The 16,859-nt window shown below is 49.6% G+C and overlaps 8 protein-coding genes across 8 annotated transcripts; 3 read left to right on the forward strand and 5 right to left on the reverse strand.

The window, feature by feature from the left end:
- Nucleotides 1–1,268: 1,268 nt before the first annotated feature.
- CTAM01_13812 (carboxypeptidase cpdS) lies at nt 1,269–3,173 on the reverse strand (the record flags this gene model as incomplete). Its single annotated transcript, XM_060529814.1, has 5 exons — nt 1,269–1,417; nt 1,480–2,636; nt 2,702–2,749; nt 2,812–2,926; nt 2,978–3,173. 5 exons carry the CDS (start codon nt 3,171–3,173, stop codon nt 1,269–1,271), a joined length of 1,665 nt encoding a protein of 554 aa, XP_060375639.1.
- A 1,400-nt stretch (nt 3,174–4,573) lies between these two features.
- CTAM01_13813 (uncharacterized protein) lies at nt 4,574–5,347 on the reverse strand (the record flags this gene model as incomplete). The annotated part of the gene is made up of 2 exons (XM_060529815.1): nt 4,574–5,055; nt 5,116–5,347. 2 exons carry the CDS (start codon nt 5,345–5,347, stop codon nt 4,574–4,576), a joined length of 714 nt encoding a protein of 237 aa, XP_060375640.1.
- Nucleotides 5,348–6,765: 1,418 nt separating this feature from the next.
- Nucleotides 6,766–7,137, forward strand: CTAM01_13814 (acetyltransferase; the record flags this gene model as incomplete). Its single annotated transcript, XM_060529816.1, has 1 exon — nt 6,766–7,137. One exon carries the CDS (start codon nt 6,766–6,768, stop codon nt 7,135–7,137), a length of 372 nt encoding a protein of 123 aa, XP_060375641.1.
- A 231-nt stretch (nt 7,138–7,368) lies between these two features.
- On the reverse strand, nt 7,369–8,760 carry CTAM01_13815 (YkgB protein; the record flags this gene model as incomplete). The annotated part of the gene is made up of 3 exons (XM_060529817.1): nt 7,369–7,710; nt 7,789–8,251; nt 8,375–8,760. The coding sequence occupies 3 exons, from the start codon at nt 8,758–8,760 to the stop codon at nt 7,369–7,371; spliced, it is 1,191 nt and encodes a 396-aa protein (XP_060375642.1).
- Nucleotides 8,761–10,007: 1,247 nt separating this feature from the next.
- Nucleotides 10,008–10,991, reverse strand: CTAM01_13816 (uncharacterized protein; the record flags this gene model as incomplete). Its single annotated transcript, XM_060529818.1, has 1 exon — nt 10,008–10,991. The coding sequence occupies one exon, from the start codon at nt 10,989–10,991 to the stop codon at nt 10,008–10,010; it is 984 nt and encodes a 327-aa protein (XP_060375643.1).
- A 976-nt stretch (nt 10,992–11,967) lies between these two features.
- Nucleotides 11,968–13,050, reverse strand: CTAM01_13817 (glycosyl hydrolase family 88; the record flags this gene model as incomplete). The annotated part of the gene is made up of 1 exon (XM_060529819.1): nt 11,968–13,050. One exon carries the CDS (start codon nt 13,048–13,050, stop codon nt 11,968–11,970), a length of 1,083 nt encoding a protein of 360 aa, XP_060375644.1.
- A 1,784-nt stretch (nt 13,051–14,834) lies between these two features.
- Nucleotides 14,835–15,185, forward strand: CTAM01_13818 (uncharacterized protein; the record flags this gene model as incomplete). Its single annotated transcript, XM_060529820.1, has 1 exon — nt 14,835–15,185. The coding sequence occupies one exon, from the start codon at nt 14,835–14,837 to the stop codon at nt 15,183–15,185; it is 351 nt and encodes a 116-aa protein (XP_060375645.1).
- Nucleotides 15,186–16,490: 1,305 nt separating this feature from the next.
- CTAM01_13819 (uncharacterized protein) lies at nt 16,491–16,619 on the forward strand (the record flags this gene model as incomplete). The annotated part of the gene is made up of 1 exon (XM_060529821.1): nt 16,491–16,619. The coding sequence occupies one exon, from the start codon at nt 16,491–16,493 to the stop codon at nt 16,617–16,619; it is 129 nt and encodes a 42-aa protein (XP_060375646.1).
- Between the last annotated feature and the right edge of the window lie 240 nt (nt 16,620–16,859).

Below are 16,859 nucleotides of genomic sequence, written 5' to 3' on the forward strand. Positions count from 1 at the left end.
GGACATCCCTAGGCGAAAGTTTCGGAAAATTCCACCCTCCTACTCATCAAAATCGATTCCTCTATCGACGAGGATCCCGTAACTGCTATTGAACTCCTCCAGAAGGAGCATAAAATATTCACTATCGATACGATCATCGCTAGGGCAGGCATCTCACACATCAGCGCCCCGATCCGCGACATCTCCTCCACTACGGCGCTAGACCATGTCAAGATCAATTCCGTTGCGCCACTTCTCTTGTTCAGTGCACCTGCCCCGCTTTAGATGAAAAGCAAGAAACCGATGTTCGTTGCTGTGTCCTCGGTGATCGGAAGCCTCAGTATGCAGGATAGCCTGGCCCAATCGTTCCCGCCGAGGGTAAGCACTAGCCAGTACGGAGCGAGCAAGGCAATGCTCATCTAGGTTGTGAAGAGGCTGAGCATTGAGGAACCATGGCTCACAGCGCTTGTCCTCAATCCTGGTTTGGTCGAGATAGATATGTCTGCCGAGCTAACCAAGAATATCGGAACGCCTGATGTTAAGTGTATGGGAGCCATTGCGGTCAAGGAAAGTGTTGCAGGAATGGCCTGTATCATTGATCACGCTACGAAGGTCGTTAGTGGAAGGTTTAAAAACTTTGATGGTGTTGACCTGTCTTGGTGATCATTCAATAACCAACGCTGCTCGTCACGGAATGAAGGATTAAGCGCGAAGAGAATACATACTATGTCGCTTGTGGTTTAATAGCGAAATCAGATGCTTATGGACGCCAGGAAAGATCGAGGTCTTATTACTGTTCTCATGGGACGGCCTATGTCTAAAATTAATTTGCCCTATTGTTCCCGACACTCTAAGAAGGGCTTCAGACTTTGCACTTCGCCACGTCTGTGTCAAAGTCTCTGTCTCATTATGTCGCTCTTGGAAGGAAATCCTCGGCTGTGGCAGTTTGGAAGATGGCATCATGGATGACAGACCAAACACTCGTGCTAGGGCTGAGCACAGTGATCGTTTGAACCTCCGTCCACTATCATCAAAAGACACTCTGCTAGCCACGGAAATACACAACACCAGAATGACCAGTTAGAGTTCTGTGCTGCAATGAGAAAGTCTTCGGAGGCGAGTTTCAGGTACTTTGTATTCAAGCAGCAAGAAAACCTGCTATGCAACATGGACAACTTGAGATATCTATATACACTGTGGTAAAGTTTGGTCGTAAATAAACCCTAAATTGTACATGTACCCGAGAGCTTTGAAAATGCCGACTTATATAAGGTACCCGCTAAAGCCTTCTAGTGAGATGCAGACCCGTGCGTTGTGTTTGACCCCGTGAAGTCACCTGGAAGGGCAGTAAACATGAGATCGCTGGTCAAGTCCGTAACGCGGCCAAGAAGCTGTTCTAGGAGACGATATCCGGCTCCTTGAGCGTATTGAGGGAGTTCTATGAAGCCGAAGGTTAGTACATTTTTGGTAGGGTTCGTCTTGGCTGACTTGGTTACTGACCGTGTCCGGCATTGAAAACACGAGCGAAGGTGAGGCCACGTTGTGCAACCCAATCACCAATCTTTCCAGCCGCACTCTGGGAAGATAGGTCGCTGTAGGCTGTAGGGAGGAAGAAGGTCTTGGACGGGAACTCATCGAAGCCTTGCTGTCCGTTCCAAGTCATGTTCTGAAGCACCATGAGCGTACCATTGGTAGGCACACGGAAGTCAAGGTTGCCACTGGCGATTATGAAGTTGTTTGTATGCTCAATGACGCGGGTCAGAGCGCCGGAGGCGAAGGGGTCAAGACTAACATCGCCAGTAGGACCAAACGGGTTCTCATCGGAGCACTTCTTCCAGTCTCTCTGCCCGGTGGGAATGTGGATGGCCTTGCGCATCTCCGGAAGGTTGAGGTAGGAGTGCCAGTCTGCCTTGTCAAAGCTGAGGGGTACAGAGGCGTTGTCACCCTCGGCGGCCCAACTGAGGGGATCCGATGGATTGGGGCAGCCCTGAGAGATGTGGTAGATATTAGCACAAGGGCTAACTTCCGCGAGACCTTCGTAGACAATAGACGAGATTGCGCAGTCATCGCTGTTGTTTCCGGGTGGGAAAGGACCCTTCGGAGGGAAGGTGAAGTATTTCTCGCGCATATCGGCGTAGCCGCATTCTTTGTCGGCAGCACTGATCCGGTCGTAATAGTTGCCAACGCCAGGATACAGGCCCATGACATTGTTGTACTCCTCGACGAAGGGCAAGGAAACCGCATGCTGTTGGAAGTCACCAGGATCAGATCTGATGTACGGGCTAAACATCAGGGCACCGGAGAGGTTGTAGTCGGCAGACTGGTTGGACTTGATCATGGCGTCACCAATGTAGGGGATGTAGTGGCCAGCATAGCTTTCGCCAGTGAGATGAGTCTTGCGGCCCTTGGTTCCGAAGGTCTCCATCCAGTTGTGGTAGAAGCCGAGGAACTGCTGGGCGGTCTCCTCCTCCGTATTGACTCCAGGTTTACCGACTGAGAAGCCAGTGCCAGCGGGCTGGTCGACGTAGAGCACATTTGAGAGCTGGGACCAGCTGAAAATGTTGTAAACCGGACGGTAAGCTGAAGGGAACCAGGTGAAAGGTCCGTTCTCCTGGACCAGTCCGATGAAAGAACTGCATCCCGGGCCTCCATTCAACCTTGCAGAGGAGTCATTATGCGACTAGGTCCAAGGAAATGTCTCCTGGGGTTCGAGGAAACTCACCAAATGGTGACCTCCTCAGATGCATCTGGATTGGTGCTAGGGAAGTACCTGTTGGAATGAGTGTTAATATTGTAAGATAGATGGCGACTTAGACAGGTATATATACTTACCAGAAGAAGAGTTGACGAGTCTCGTTGGATGCTTTCGAGATCGGGATTTGGCCAGCATATGATTCGCCCAGATCCCAGTCAACCAGTGGAATAGACGTGCCATTCACAAGGTACTCTTTGTAATATCAGCCTACGGAAGGGGGAAGTCGAGGTTGGGTGGGCATACTCTCAGTCTTATCATTCAGGTATTGGTACTTCTCGGTGTTTTGACGACGCTCAAGATGGCGGCGTACAGGCAACCGCTTAGCCTCCGCAAGTTTCTTGACCGGGTTGAAGCCATCGACTCGCCAAGAATCGGCCAAGACGGTGGTGCAAGGCAACAATGCCAGCAACAGGTGACGGATGGACATCGCGGAAACCATGGTGACACAAAGTTGGTGGGCTGAATAAGGTTGACCAGAACCTCTTTCAGAGGAGGGTTGAACCGATCTTGATAAACACCTCAGATTGGCATTGACACGGGCCAATGGCTTTGGACGATGAGCTACCGACAGCACTGCAACATCGGCTACCAAAGGTTCCTCAAACCATATATTTCAGTTTGCCCAATGCACAGCAAGAAGCTTAGCTACTAGGATAACGTTTGGCTTCCGCAAGCTAAGCTTCTCGTAATCCGAGCCGATGACTGTCTTACCATGTTAGATAAGGAATCGATTGCTGGCACGGTACGCATGGATGAATCATAGGCGACTCTTCTCGCTGAAACTCAAACGCAATCAACCCTAATCTATCGTCGATATGCCCCTGAATGCTAAGCTTTCCAAGAGGAATTGGGCTAGGAAACCCTCCTCAATTAAACTCATCGGTAGGTTATCCCGTGGAACCACTCTAGCATCTCAATCGCAAGACAAACGGAAACTCCAAACAACCCTACATCCGGATCATCCGGTGAGAGTGCGATATGTTGAAGGACCGAGGACGGGCATGATTAATAAAACCTTAACCGTCTATACGAGCCGAGTCGAACTTTCCGTTGGGCGATCCATTGGGGCCGATCTAGGGACACCCTCTGAGATCCGAAACTGACTTGACCACCCGTGCATGGGGTTTGGACGACGAACGTCGACTGAAGATGATTTAAGCTTGATGAATATGGGATGAACATTCCATCCCGCTTGCCAAGAACGATCGGATGTGGTGCATTGTTCAACTTTCCGACGCAACCGATTACGGCAGCTTGGCTTCGACTTTCTTGGTATGTGCGGATTGAGGTACTTAGGGTGCCGGTTTCCGGCGGCCCGTAATTTCCGGGAAAACTGAAGATCATGTCGCTGTAAAGCTTGCTGAGCAGCGCTATGGCTCAATCAGGAATGTGCTTTGGTGATTTGATTTCGATAAGTGAGCATGTTAATCACCGCTGCCATTCTTGCCTTAGAGAGCAAGTTTATTTCCAGCCTGAACGTTGTCATGTGCATCGGTAATAGTCTCATTTTGCTGGCTTTTCTTCCAAAATTTGATTACCAAATTGGGCAACCTTCTGCATCCTTCTCGCAGTTTTTATTGTTTATGATGAGCTTCGTAGAAGAGTTCATGTCTTCTTGCTGTATGGCGGTAGATTATTTTGCCAACATCTATTATTTCGCAATTCCATTTATCCCGTCTCTGTTTGTTCCACGTCGTAGCGCGATTCTCGGTTTGGGGATTGCACGCTCGCTTGCTCTCCGCTGGACCGAGCAGAGCTCACGATAAAGGCTCATATTACATTTGTATCTGTCTTAGTTGATCATGGCTAGCGCATGTCGTCGTTTATGCATCCCATGCCTCATTCGTGGTCCTTCATCCAGTCCATCAATTCCTGCCAGTTCACGCACTGATGTTCAGTACCGAACCCCGTTACACCGCCCACCGCAGGGTCGCCAACCTCCACAGTCAGGTCAGGTCTGCAAAGAATGGACTGGCGGACAAGGTCCAAACAGTGTCCTATATGATACATATCTTTGACGTGATTGTGATCGGGAGAAATGTCGTGGCCTGCGTTATGGTCTGCCTTGGGATCTGCAGGGTGCGACCCATTGTTGACTTGCTCCATGATGCCAGGCCGCGCCTCATATAGTGCTTGACGGATCATGTCGAGACAGTGAAGTTGGTGGAACACCGCTATGCAGCTTTTTTGCGGCGCAAGCTTGGAGTGTTGAAAGAAGCCACCCTCCTTAGGAAGAAGCGAGGCCCAAGCTTCATCGACTTGTGCGGATGGTGGCATAGCATAATTGAGATCTAACTCAAAAGTTCTGCTTATGGTTGATACTGTGCGGGATTAGAGTTGTGAGAAAGGAACGTGCATGTGGACGCCGGGTGGTCTCTTACATCGCATCTCAGACTTAACAGGCTCAACGCCGTAATAATCTGGCGTAGCTTTGCTAGGCGCAGTATGTCTGCTGAGCCCCGCCACTAAGACGAGGAGTATCGCGTAAAAAAGGTGGACTCTGACCTTCTGCCAGTACTCCCTCAGCCGCGATTCTCTATGTTGGACACTCTCGCCATTATCAATGGCTTGGTCAACTCGCGCGTACTGATGTGACTTAATCCATGACGACATCGTGTAGCTTAGGGGTATTTTTGGCTTGCGTGAATACCGAACGCCAGATGAAAGAGAGACGGCAGAGAAAGGAGCTTCCCAACCATCTTTATGAGCTAGGAGCACGGGAAGGGTAGGATATTGATCATCCAATCTCTGACAGGGCGATCCTCCTCGAGCGAGTCCCACCATCACGACTCGCAACGTGCAAGGTACTTTGAATGCCGAATAGCATCCATTCATAAGTGGTCAAGCAGTCCGAGGAACCCCACCAATTCATTAAGAACGGGCAGAACCACCTTTCGCTGACTCGCACAGCTGCCCGCTGCTTTCGTTGTCCATTCACTCCCGGACAGCCTCAAAGAGGAAAGATCATGAAAAGGCGAAGGGAAAGCGCAGAATATTGACAGCGGCTGACGACATAGCCACGAGGCTCTGTCTCACTTCCCCTTTCCGTGTTTCCGGGTACTGATGTTGCCTGTCGATCGTGCGCGCTTGGCTTTGCGGGTTGCATCGGTCGTGCGTCCATCCGAGAACCATTTGCAGGGGGTCATCGGGGGCAACCACTGTGCTGAAGCTGGGACGAAACGCCGAGGTTGCAATCAAGCACTTTTGATGAGCTGTTTAAGCTACATCCCCAGCATATAAGCTTGCCGTTTCCCCGGACTTGGAGTTGATTGGGAAGAGATGCGGAGTTTGGGGCTGCTGTTGACGAGCACCCTTGGCCCGGATTCCGTCTCCGACGTCCGGGTTTCGCCAAGTCCCGCCACATCAACACCCAGAGAACGGTTCGCACTTCAAGCATCTAATTGCACTCATACTATGAGACGCTTCACTACTGGTGCCGACTTGAAAAAGGCCATGCTGAACTGAGATGCTTGACAATACAGTCACTTGACATAGGTACCTTGAGTGCTACATCCCAACGACAAAAAGGTGAAAATTCCCGACAATTGCTTAACTATCAATTGTTGATTGCCGAGAAAGACAGGCTGAAAGTCAGAATTAATCTGATTCGGAATGTCTTCCTGTCGTTCATCAGTGACTCACATCAAGTGTGACTGACTGCCCGTCCAGTTGTTGGTCCTGGGCGCGTCAAGAGCTGTATCCATATCGGGAAGGTCAACAAACTCTCATCCTTCGGCCGATTAGAACCCACATGAGACGCGGCGTAGCGGATCCTCAGACGCAAACATGATGACTGGAAAAAGTCAACATGTGTAGAAATATTTCTTATTTAAGTCGAGGTCTTCTGCGCAGACCTTATTGTATAGCTGATGGCCCGTAACTTCATTAGCAAAGTTGTAACTTCAAACGCAGACCATCATAGAATCACCGTCTATCCGCCGCGATGGCCTCGTCTCATTTTTGTCGGTTGTCGCCGCGACTCGTAGTTAGGACTGCCACAAAAATTCGACATTGAATCTTTTCACGCCATCATGACAGTCCCAGAAAATTTCCCATTTGGGGAACCTGAAGAAGGTCTTACTTTCGAGAAGCTTCCGGCTCGGATACAAAAATTTGCCAAAATGTCAGCGGATGGCAAAAATGCATTCTTGGTCGTTGAACCGCGTGGTACAGATGAATTGATTGGATATGGAGGGTACAACACTTCTGAATCTGTCGATCCGCCCGAGTTCCTTGACCAAACAACACTACAGGGAAGCAAGGCGTACATGACGGACATCGGCATCATAATCGATCACAAACACTGGCGCAAGGGCTATGGCCTGGAGTTGATCAGCGTCCTCATCGAGTACGCCAAAAACGAGCTTGGATGTCAAGTTTTCAGAGACGGGCGATGGCAATGAACCATGGCGAGCTCTCATGCGAGCGGCAGGTCTTGCCAAGTTCGAGGGCTGGCAGAAAGCAAGTTATGACGAGAAGCAGGAGGTTTGGGTCTGGAAGTTTGATGCAGGACATTGGAAACAGGAAAAAGAAAGGATGCAGATAGAGGGAAAGTGACCACTCTAGGGGCTTGTCGCTCTCCGTGACTGTGAGTTCTCGATATGATGGTTCTATTGGCCGAGTAGCTTGCAAGATCACTCATCAAAGATAACGCAAACAACTTCGCCCGCAATAGAAATGTTCGTGGCGAACCCCTTCAGAAGACCGGTGCTCACTTCGCGATCAATAATGACCGCCCGTCCGTCCTGCTGCAAACCCACAGCAACTTGAGTGCCAGCTTTATTGATCGAGAACTGGCGGGGAATCATGCCGCCTGACGGGAAGATCTGCGTGAAACCCAGGTGACCGGTCTTGTGATCGATCTTGAAAGTAACAAGGGCGTCGCTCTTGATCTCGGTGCTGTTGGTGGTGTCAAAGTTGGGAATGCTGAAGATGCTAACGTTTCGTGAAGAGACAATGAGATACTCGGAGTCAGGCTGACGAAATGTTAGCAACATAACACGTCTCGTGGCGAATCTTCCTCGTCAAGGAATCAGCTTGACTAAAGTACTTACCGAGATGTGGATCTCAGCTGCGGCAGCCCCAACAGGTACCGTGTTATCGGGGCCGTGGGTACCGACGCTGAAGACTTCTGTAAAGCTCAAGGTCTTGTTGCGACCATAGTGAACTTCGTACGTGGTGACAATGTTCCCAAGCTCGGCTAGAACAAAGAAGTAAGTCTTTTCCTTGGTGACGAGGAATCTGGCGTGTCTGGGACCACTGCCAACTGCAACGTTCAGCGGGGTAACCGGCGTCAGTTGGTAGGACTCCTGGTTGATTGCAAAAACCCGAACCAAATCCGCTCCCAAATCCGGCACTAGCACGTACTGCCCCGTGGGGTCAAGGATGGCCTCGTGGGGATGCGGGGCATTCTGTGCCGGCTTCGGTCCTGGCTGGCTCAGCGTGTACGTCCAAGACTGAAGTCTTTTGATGTCGGTCGGGTCCTCCACGGAAAAGACTTCAAAGGACGACGCCGGACTGTCAATTTTTTCAGCGGAGTTCCGCGTGGACTTGCGTAGCGATTTCTGCAAATTCCCCCCAAACCAAGCTTCTTCGGTGACGAAAGTGGAAATTTGTCCGGGGCCAGTGAGTGGGACTTACTAAGAAGCCAAGGCAATGCCTCCACCATTCTTGCCATAGACGACGGAGCTCACAGCCCCCTTGATAGTAGGGAGCTTTCCAAGCAACTCGAGTGTCCCATTCTCAGACTTTTGGAAAGAGACGAGCGTGCCGTTGGGGTTTGTAAGTCCTCGATCGGCGCAGTAGAGCAGGGACTTTGACTGATCGAGAGTGAGCCAAGAGGGGTTCGCCGCGCAATCAGTGTTCGTGGCAATGGCCTTCAAAGTCGTTCCAGATTCCGAAGTCTGAAGATCGAGAGTGGTGACGGTTCCGGCGTGCGAAGCGGCGTATAGGAGGGTCGATGTCACTGGCTTGACGGACATAATGGCCATGAGCCAGGCGGCAGAGAACTTGTCGAACCCCAACATTGCGGATAAGTCAGTTAGCGATAAAGACCGATACAGACCGATGCTAGCAACTACCATACCGCCGGCGATTCAGTGTCTTTAAAAGCTCCTCCGAAGCCATGGTCGGAAATGCAACCCTTGTACATCACCGAGCTGGGTACCGCATCGTTTTCCGTGCGGGGTTGGGATATCCCTGAATGTGCTGCGCAAATTCCACCTATTAATCTAAATGGCTGGTGGTTAAATCGATTTTACCTTGGAAAAGGAAATTCGCGCTAGCCCACGTGTAGAGTTGGAATAAGCCGTTTGCCGGCGAGTAGATTGAATTCTTGGCAAGGGTTGCGGATAAGGTTTGAGAAAGGATGCTCTTGGCACTTTCGATCTCAAGGGGGAACAAGAGACGAACTGAAGCTTTGACTGATGCACACCAATGATACAACAGCCGGATGCTGCACCAAGGCTTCATCCCACCGGCGCTTCTTGAACAGCCACTTTCTCACTCTTGGATATGAATCAACACTCAACTTCAATAGGATTGCCAAGAAGTCGGTCAATTTGTATGGGCTGAACTGTAAGTTTTCTGAAAGATTCATCTTTGCGACTGTGTATCACCAGTCTTTAAACACTCTGTGGACGACGTTTCAACGTCCGAGAGTCCGTCGCACACTTTGGAGTCGTACACGGAAACTGTCAATGATGTGGGCCGCATCACTTGCGATGGTGAATGGGGTTGCTGTATCTTAAGTCAGTTGCCAAAACAGTTGCGTGGAAAGTAAGTGGTATTGTGCCTCACAAGACAATGAGCCAGAAAAAAGTTGGCAATGTGGTCTATTCGTATGGATGCCTCGGACCAGCAGAATGAGCATCACATGTTTCTTGGCAGCATCATCTACAGTTTTCTTTGTTCTCCCTGAACTCTCCCACCGGCATTCGAGGGATGCAGGCGAGGATGGTCAATGAGAAGGGCACAACTCGATGCTTGGCACCAATCTAAGAGAAATCGCGGGACCCCCACAATCGATAACTTTAGTATTCATGCTTATGAGTGCGAACAAACATATTGCGTATTGATCAAATTCATCATACTAGTAGGATGCTACTTGTGAAAACTTGGAGAAAGTAAAGAAATTAGTATTGACGCACACGTCGCATGAACCCAAAGCATTAAGAATCCCAGACTGTCCAGGTCCTTGCAACAATTCGCAAATCATAGTCTTAAAGAGGTTGCGATTTCCTCAAATCATCTTGAGCTACGGCACTTGAGGGTATTACTCCAAGTGAATTATGTTGATCCTGCCACCACCTGTGTAATTGTGTGTCACAAATTGCTCAAAACCGCCAGTCTCCGAGACGATGAGTGTTCGGCCTTCCGCACCTTTTGCCCAAACGACTGATGTAGGCGCCAAAATAGCTGTGCTGTTAATGCCGCCGAGAAGAGTCTCCGGGACGGTGGTGTTTGCCCCACGTGGCACAAAGCCAAGAGCGTTTCCGCTAAGTTCGGCGAGATAGATGTCGCCATTGTATTTATTGACAATCAAATCGTCAATTGGGGTCTGGGTTGCCACGATTTCCGGGGTTCCATGGAGGACATCTTCGTTCCCTGAAGCTTTCACACGGGCGACCAACTGTTGGTTGGTGTTGCTGAAATAGAGGTATCCTCTTGAGAGCTTGATGCCGTTGACGCCGAATACCACGCCGCTTGTAGTACCAGGCTTTAGTAAGGGATCATCGTAGTAGACGCCCAATTGAAAGGTTTGGGTGTCGAAACGGTAGATGAATCCCTCGCGCGTATCTGCGATCAGAACGTAGGGCGTTCCAGGAACCGCAATCATCCCATTGGGCTGAGAAATAGCATCCAGCGATGCCAGTTGCTTGACGACCGACTTGTCGCACTTGTCAAATGACAATTTGTGGATCGCGTACGAGCCAGGGGTTGGACTCAAAGTCTGGAAAGAGAAGTTGCCGGTAATGAGGAAGTATTCATCCGAGTTTGGTGATTTGGCAATACTGGAAACGCCATTGGTATTCTCGAAAGTGTGCACAAGCTTTGGCTCGGCATTCGCGACAGGAGCCACTTCGTAGACGCGTGGGAATGTGTAAACGACTGCCAGAATGGAACCCGACGGCCTGACGGCGAGGTTTTCGATCTCAGATCCCAGCGGAAACTCTTGACTCTTTTCCACTCGCAGGGCGTTCACATAGACTAGAACGACCGCGAGAAGCCACAGGCAGGCTATCCTGGAAATTGTCATTGAGAGGCTTTTGAAGTGCAAAATTAATCGGCAGAAGGTAGCAGTAATGGCTTGATGAGGCCTTCATAAATGTGATTGTCGAGAAAGGTGGCTGGACTATTTGTATGCGTCTGATTCCCATAGATGCGGATGAACTTCAATCCATCTGTACAGGGCAGGTACAATGGATGAGCCGAAACCCGGGGGTTCGGGAATCCTATCAAGTGTCTCGATCTTACCTTAGTTTGATCGCTTAATTTGCGCAACTTATGCGCGGGGCCTGTACTTCTTGGTGCCAGCAATGAAAGAGATCAACGTGGAAAATGTAGTATTGAAGATAAGAGCCATGGGCTTTTGCTGAACACGTCGGAGTTAGGCGTGTTGAATTTGATTCCCTTCCTACGACCACCGAGTTAGGTGCGGAGGTTGCCATACTCTCGAGAATACGAGTGGCTGGAGACAACCTCGTCGGTTCAAGTCATCAGTCTCACCAGCGACTCGACGAGGCATATCGGATTTCGGACATATAGGTACATGAGCGTTGCAGCGTGGGCAAGACGATTGCAGGAGCTTTGTAGCTACATGTACTTGACTTTTCGCGTACCGCTGTTGAATTCTGACTAGCAGGCTACACTACTATCAATCAGAGTGTGTTTGCCCATGCTGACGTGGGATAGCTTGAGTCGATACTTGCATGTACGCTAGGCACTATCCTCAAAACGGTCTCCGTAAGCCAAGCAGATGGATTGTTATCCCATGTCTTAATCTGCAGGTCGCCGGAATTCTACATGTCTAGGGATCTGATTACAATGTGAACATATCGGCTAATCTGTCGTGAAACCAACGAGTAGGCTCCGAAAAAACTCGAATCCAGTCTAAAGAGATTGGAAATCACGCATGCTCGACGATCCTGCAGAATGACTTCCTTAAGAGATTAAAAGGTGCAGAAAATGATCATATTATCTAGCAGTGCTGCAATAACTAGGGCCTTCATTCACTACTTCCTTTCTACCTCAAGAGAGGCCAAGATAAAAGTTGACTCTCCGAGAAGACTGTTCGGCAAAAGCGGTTGGTGAGTATAGTATTCGTATGACGCCGTAGAGTTGAGACTGCACACAGCGACTGTCTTGTTGTACCCGATCGTACCGTTACCAGTATCGACAACAAAGTTTCGGGTGGTATAGTCGTAAGCTTTCAAAGCTGCCTTCTTGAAGTCTACCTTCGAGTTCGACAGAAGTCCAAGCCTCTCGCCCTTGAGCATAGAGAACATAAATAAGGCCGTGCTAGAGCTCTCCAGATAGTTGCCGCTGCGTCCCGGGAACGTTGTTAATTGCCACCAGACGCCGGTCTCGGGGTCGGCGTAGCGGATGAGAGACGTAGCCAATTGCGTCGTCATGTGTTGCAGTTGCTTGCACACAGCCTTGGCCTCGTGCTTGCCAGCGGGACAATCGAGAGCTTCCCACGTCTGAACCAAACCTGCTACGAACCAGCCTACGGCGCGGCCCCATACATACGGGCTCGCGCCCGTCTCTTTGTTTGCCCAGACGGAAGTCTTTGAGTAATCGTACCCGTGGGCGACCAAGGAGGTGTTCTTCTGGAAGCAGTGCTCGTAGAGCAGCGAAACCTGCAAGCTGATGTCGGTGTAGTTAGGCTGGGGTTGCGCAGCCATGAATGGAAGTACAGAGAACATGCCATCCAGGTAACTCCATTGAGGGTAGACGTAGTACCAGAAGCCTCCAACAGGATTGCGGATTTGAAGCGACAGAGATTCCTTGATGGCTTTCGATGCTGCTGATGCTGTGTCCGAAATCGTCGCGATTCCCGACTTGGAAATAGCGTTGATGGCGTTTGCAACCGAGAAGCGGTCCAGAGGTCGGGTTGCGACGTAAGTTGCGTTGACCAAATTGGGAGTGCCCTCGTTTAGAACTTCCTCCAAGTAAGGGACATATTGGTCCTTAAGCTCCGGGTATTGCTTCAGTGCAGCCTCCATGGCGATGGATAGAATGCCCGTTTCCAGGAAACTGCTTGATTCACCAGACGAGATGATGCCCTGCTTGCGCGCCTTGATGCTGTCCAGCATCCAGGTCGAGTATCGTCGGTCTTCGCAACTTGCGACAGTCGCCAAGCCGCAAAGGGCCAATGGCCAGATCGTAAGGTGACGACGCATCTTGAGGAGTACGATAGATCACGAATGGGAACAATTCGGGATCTGGTAGACGCATCAAGCCCTATTTTCCCCTTCAACCCCGCTACCGGCGTCGCTGACGCTTTATATGCTGTTAATTTTCGTATGAGTCAAGCTAATTGCACTGCTAATTATTGCCGAAGCCTATTTGTTTACCCGGCTCGTCATTGGGCCTTTCGCCAATGCGTCAATCATTCCCCTATTGAATGTTTCCCCCATGCCTGCCGGTACTTCCGCGGGAAACTTCTGGACCCATAGTGCATTGACCATGAAGATTTGATAGCTGATGACTTCGCGTACCAAAACTTTGTTACGGAGGCTGCAGGGAACCGCAAAAGAGTCTTGATTGGTTAAGATGCTACATGTCCTATGTTCCTACATTCGCATCTTGGTCAATTCAGAACGGCTGAGCGATGTTGGAGTAAGATCAAATAGCAAAAGTTGGTGGTCTCACTACAGTACTCAGCAGATCGAGTTCGAAGGATCCATCTCTGTGCTGGGCAGTAAAGTTTCAACGGCCGGGGCCACAATCTTGGACGCGAAAGATTTCCCGGTGTGGGTTGAGCAGTGAGCACAGAGGGGTAAGTTCGCCAAGGATCCATGGGGGGAAACAAGAAAATCCTTCCTTAACCCAAGGCTTAACCGGAAGCTTTCCGTCCACTCAGCTCGAAATGCATGCAACAGCTTGTGAGGTATTCTTAATTGAATGATGTAGAGCTTAGAGACGACCTCGCCTGGTGGTCAATTATGGGCAGGTTTCCCCGGTCTCTGCTTTGCTCTGTACACGCAAGCTTAAAGACGTACCGCCAGTGGGAGACGGATTCTAATGGAGTGACGTTCAACGTCTTGAAGAGGAATGTGGAGCAACCATGCGCAATGTCCCTATCACCGAGAAAATCCCTAGACGCCAGCTTCAAAGAGTGAACGAGACAACCAAGTTGAGGCTAGTGCCAAGTCTATTACATGGGCATTCTACTAAGGTAGAAAAATGTACACACGGTTTTTCGAAGTTGGCTTTTTCAAACATCTGTAATATATTTTCACTAGTTCAATCTTCAAGTTGATCTCGTTCGAACATGGCCATCCTATCGTCGCATTATCTGCTTAATATCGCAACATGACTCGGCGAATATTTTCATGTAAGTCGACTTTGGTTTCTCTTGCACAGAAGGTAACATTATAGGCACAGCAATTGTTCAAAGGTTTTCGAATGCACAAACGACAATTATGTATATTTATGGCAGTTATAACAACGCATCCAAGACGCGCCAATGACAACTCGAGGTTCGGGCCCCCACCTCCCTGAGCACGGTGGCTTGATTCGGAAACAACAACTGGCCGATTGGATTCCTGGCTCCTGCAAGTTGTCAGCAGTGATCAGCCGCCGACTCAATTCCGATCAACATGAAAGGCAGCTCGGTAAGATAAGCAATTAGGTTGGCTGTACGGTAATGAAAAGAAACCTCCACTCAGAAACCTCCACTCAGAAACCTCCACTCAGAGCCTTGCAGTGAAGGAGACATGCCGCAGCATGCATCATCCGCTCACACTTGCAACGTAGCCAGGGTGATCAGGCTGCGACAGGAAGACGAGAATGGATTTAAAAAGGCTGCAACCTAGTCGAAAAGCGAGCATCAACAAATTTCCGGGCATCATTGATTCTCCACTTTTCTCTTGCCATGGCTGCTTTGAGGTCTCACTTGGTTGCACTTCTGGTCGTTATTGGCTTCGCGCGGTGCTTACAGACGCAGACCAGTGCCAAAATCCAGAGCCAAATCGAGGCGAATGAGAATGACCAAAAAGCGTTGAACACCATACACGCTCGTGCCTGGCTCATCTGTTCGAGGGACCACCGACATTCTGTGGGGTTGTTTTATCACCCTGACCATTTGCGTTCTTACGGTGCTTCATTTGAATATCAAGCACTCTTCGACATGGAACAAACTGCAATGGGTTGCTATAACCTTATTCGCACCAGAATTCATCCTCTTGCTTGCCTCCAGGCAATTCATCGAAGAATTCTTGCTTAAACGGAAACTCAACCTCTTGCTGTCAGAGAATGTCTGTAACAACAGCAGCACTCCCAAAGTGAGCACCGCAATCCTCAACCGAACCCGGAAGAAGATAAGAGATTCAAGCTAATAAATAGTTTGGCGCCTGTTCTCAGAAGCCATACGACCTGAAGGCCTGCTTCTTCGCGGTAATGGAAGGCTTCGAAGCTCTAATTGCCGACATAGAGCCAGGAACTGGAGTTGTACGAGACAATGACTATGATTGGCCACAGAATTTGACGCTATCAGCAAGAGGCATCCTTGAACTGGCAAAACTTGGTGACTTCATCGAAGTTGATATAGCTAGTCTGGAAGATCGAAGTAAAGCCACCCTTTTACAGAAGTTCCTAGTGTCAACCTAAGTAATATGGATGGCGATACAGTGCATTGTAAAGAAGAGACTTAGGTTGCCGATAGCGTTGCTCGGAATTCATGTTATGGTACACGTGATTTTCGCTCTGTTACTCTATGGATTCTGGTTTTACGTAAGTGCTTATTGCCGCCTTGCTTTCGGATCTCAAAGAGATTTACAAAGTCATGTAGATTACTAATCTGGAGCTAATAGAAGCCCTTAGGTATCGAGTAGACGCAATCTATCACAGTGGAAAGCGAGAAGGTCAAGAATGCCTTTTCTTTCATGATTCAGTGCCAGTTCTGCCACTTGCAAAACGAGACCGCAATTTCTATCCTGACCGACGAGATGACCGGGCCATAGTTCCGAGCATAGTGGCTAAGAGGAGCTTTGGGAAACAAGACCCTCGAAGTAGTCGATGTAACATCGCCACCAACCACCATGATGAACAGCTACCTGTTCAATGGATCACTCCGACAACGGATGGCGTTCGCGTTAGTGAAGGCCAGGCTCTGCCCTGTGGAGTAGGCTACCTCCAAGCAGGTTTTGTCTTCGGGCGTGAAAAGAGTTGACTCGCAGAGGAGAGAAGCATTCTTCTCAATGCTTCAGAAATAACGAGGACTGAAATAGCCCCTTACACCTGGAATCGAAACGACAGAATTCCTTGGCAGCTCCTGATGTTGACCCATTCTGGGACAAGACTTACAGTCAATGTTTTGTGTTAAGGGGCAACATGCGCGAGACTCTTCCGACATTCCAAGATAGTTTCAGCCATCCCGCAGAGGGTGACCCCGATGAAGGACTGGGGTCAACCACAGAGGTTTTTCGCTTCCTTCTCTCCGCTATCGGTGAGGAGATCACTGGGTACAATTTGCTAAGAATCGGTGCTTTCTCTATAATCTACGGAGGTATCCATCTTTCGGCATGGAACTATGACCTTGCCTCGCGACAGGAATGGATTATGTGGAAGGTATCCTGTCTCATCATCATCGTGTTTATACCTTGTATCGGGCTTTATTTCTTGTTCTTTGCATATGTTGGAAGACCATTGCGGGCTATAAGTCAACATACCCACTTCCTGGCACCCCCCTGTTTCTGGCACCACAAAAACGATGGGATCACAACCCAACCTCCTCATTACTATTAACTATTGATCCTCAACCACACCCACTACAATACAGCTGCCAGCCTCACTAGGGCATTCAGAGTCGCTGGATTCAGCCGTGATAACCTCCTTTTCACCCGCTTCGATTTGAGCCCGATGGATATCCCTGATGTTCGCGAACTTCGTATTGGGATCG

The sequence above is a fragment of the Colletotrichum tamarilloi genome (assembly GCF_030869305.1).
Source record: "Colletotrichum tamarilloi strain Tom-12 chromosome Unknown Scaffold_105.1, whole genome shotgun sequence".
In the NCBI taxonomy this organism is placed as follows: Eukaryota; Fungi; Ascomycota; class Sordariomycetes; order Glomerellales; family Glomerellaceae; genus Colletotrichum; species Colletotrichum tamarilloi.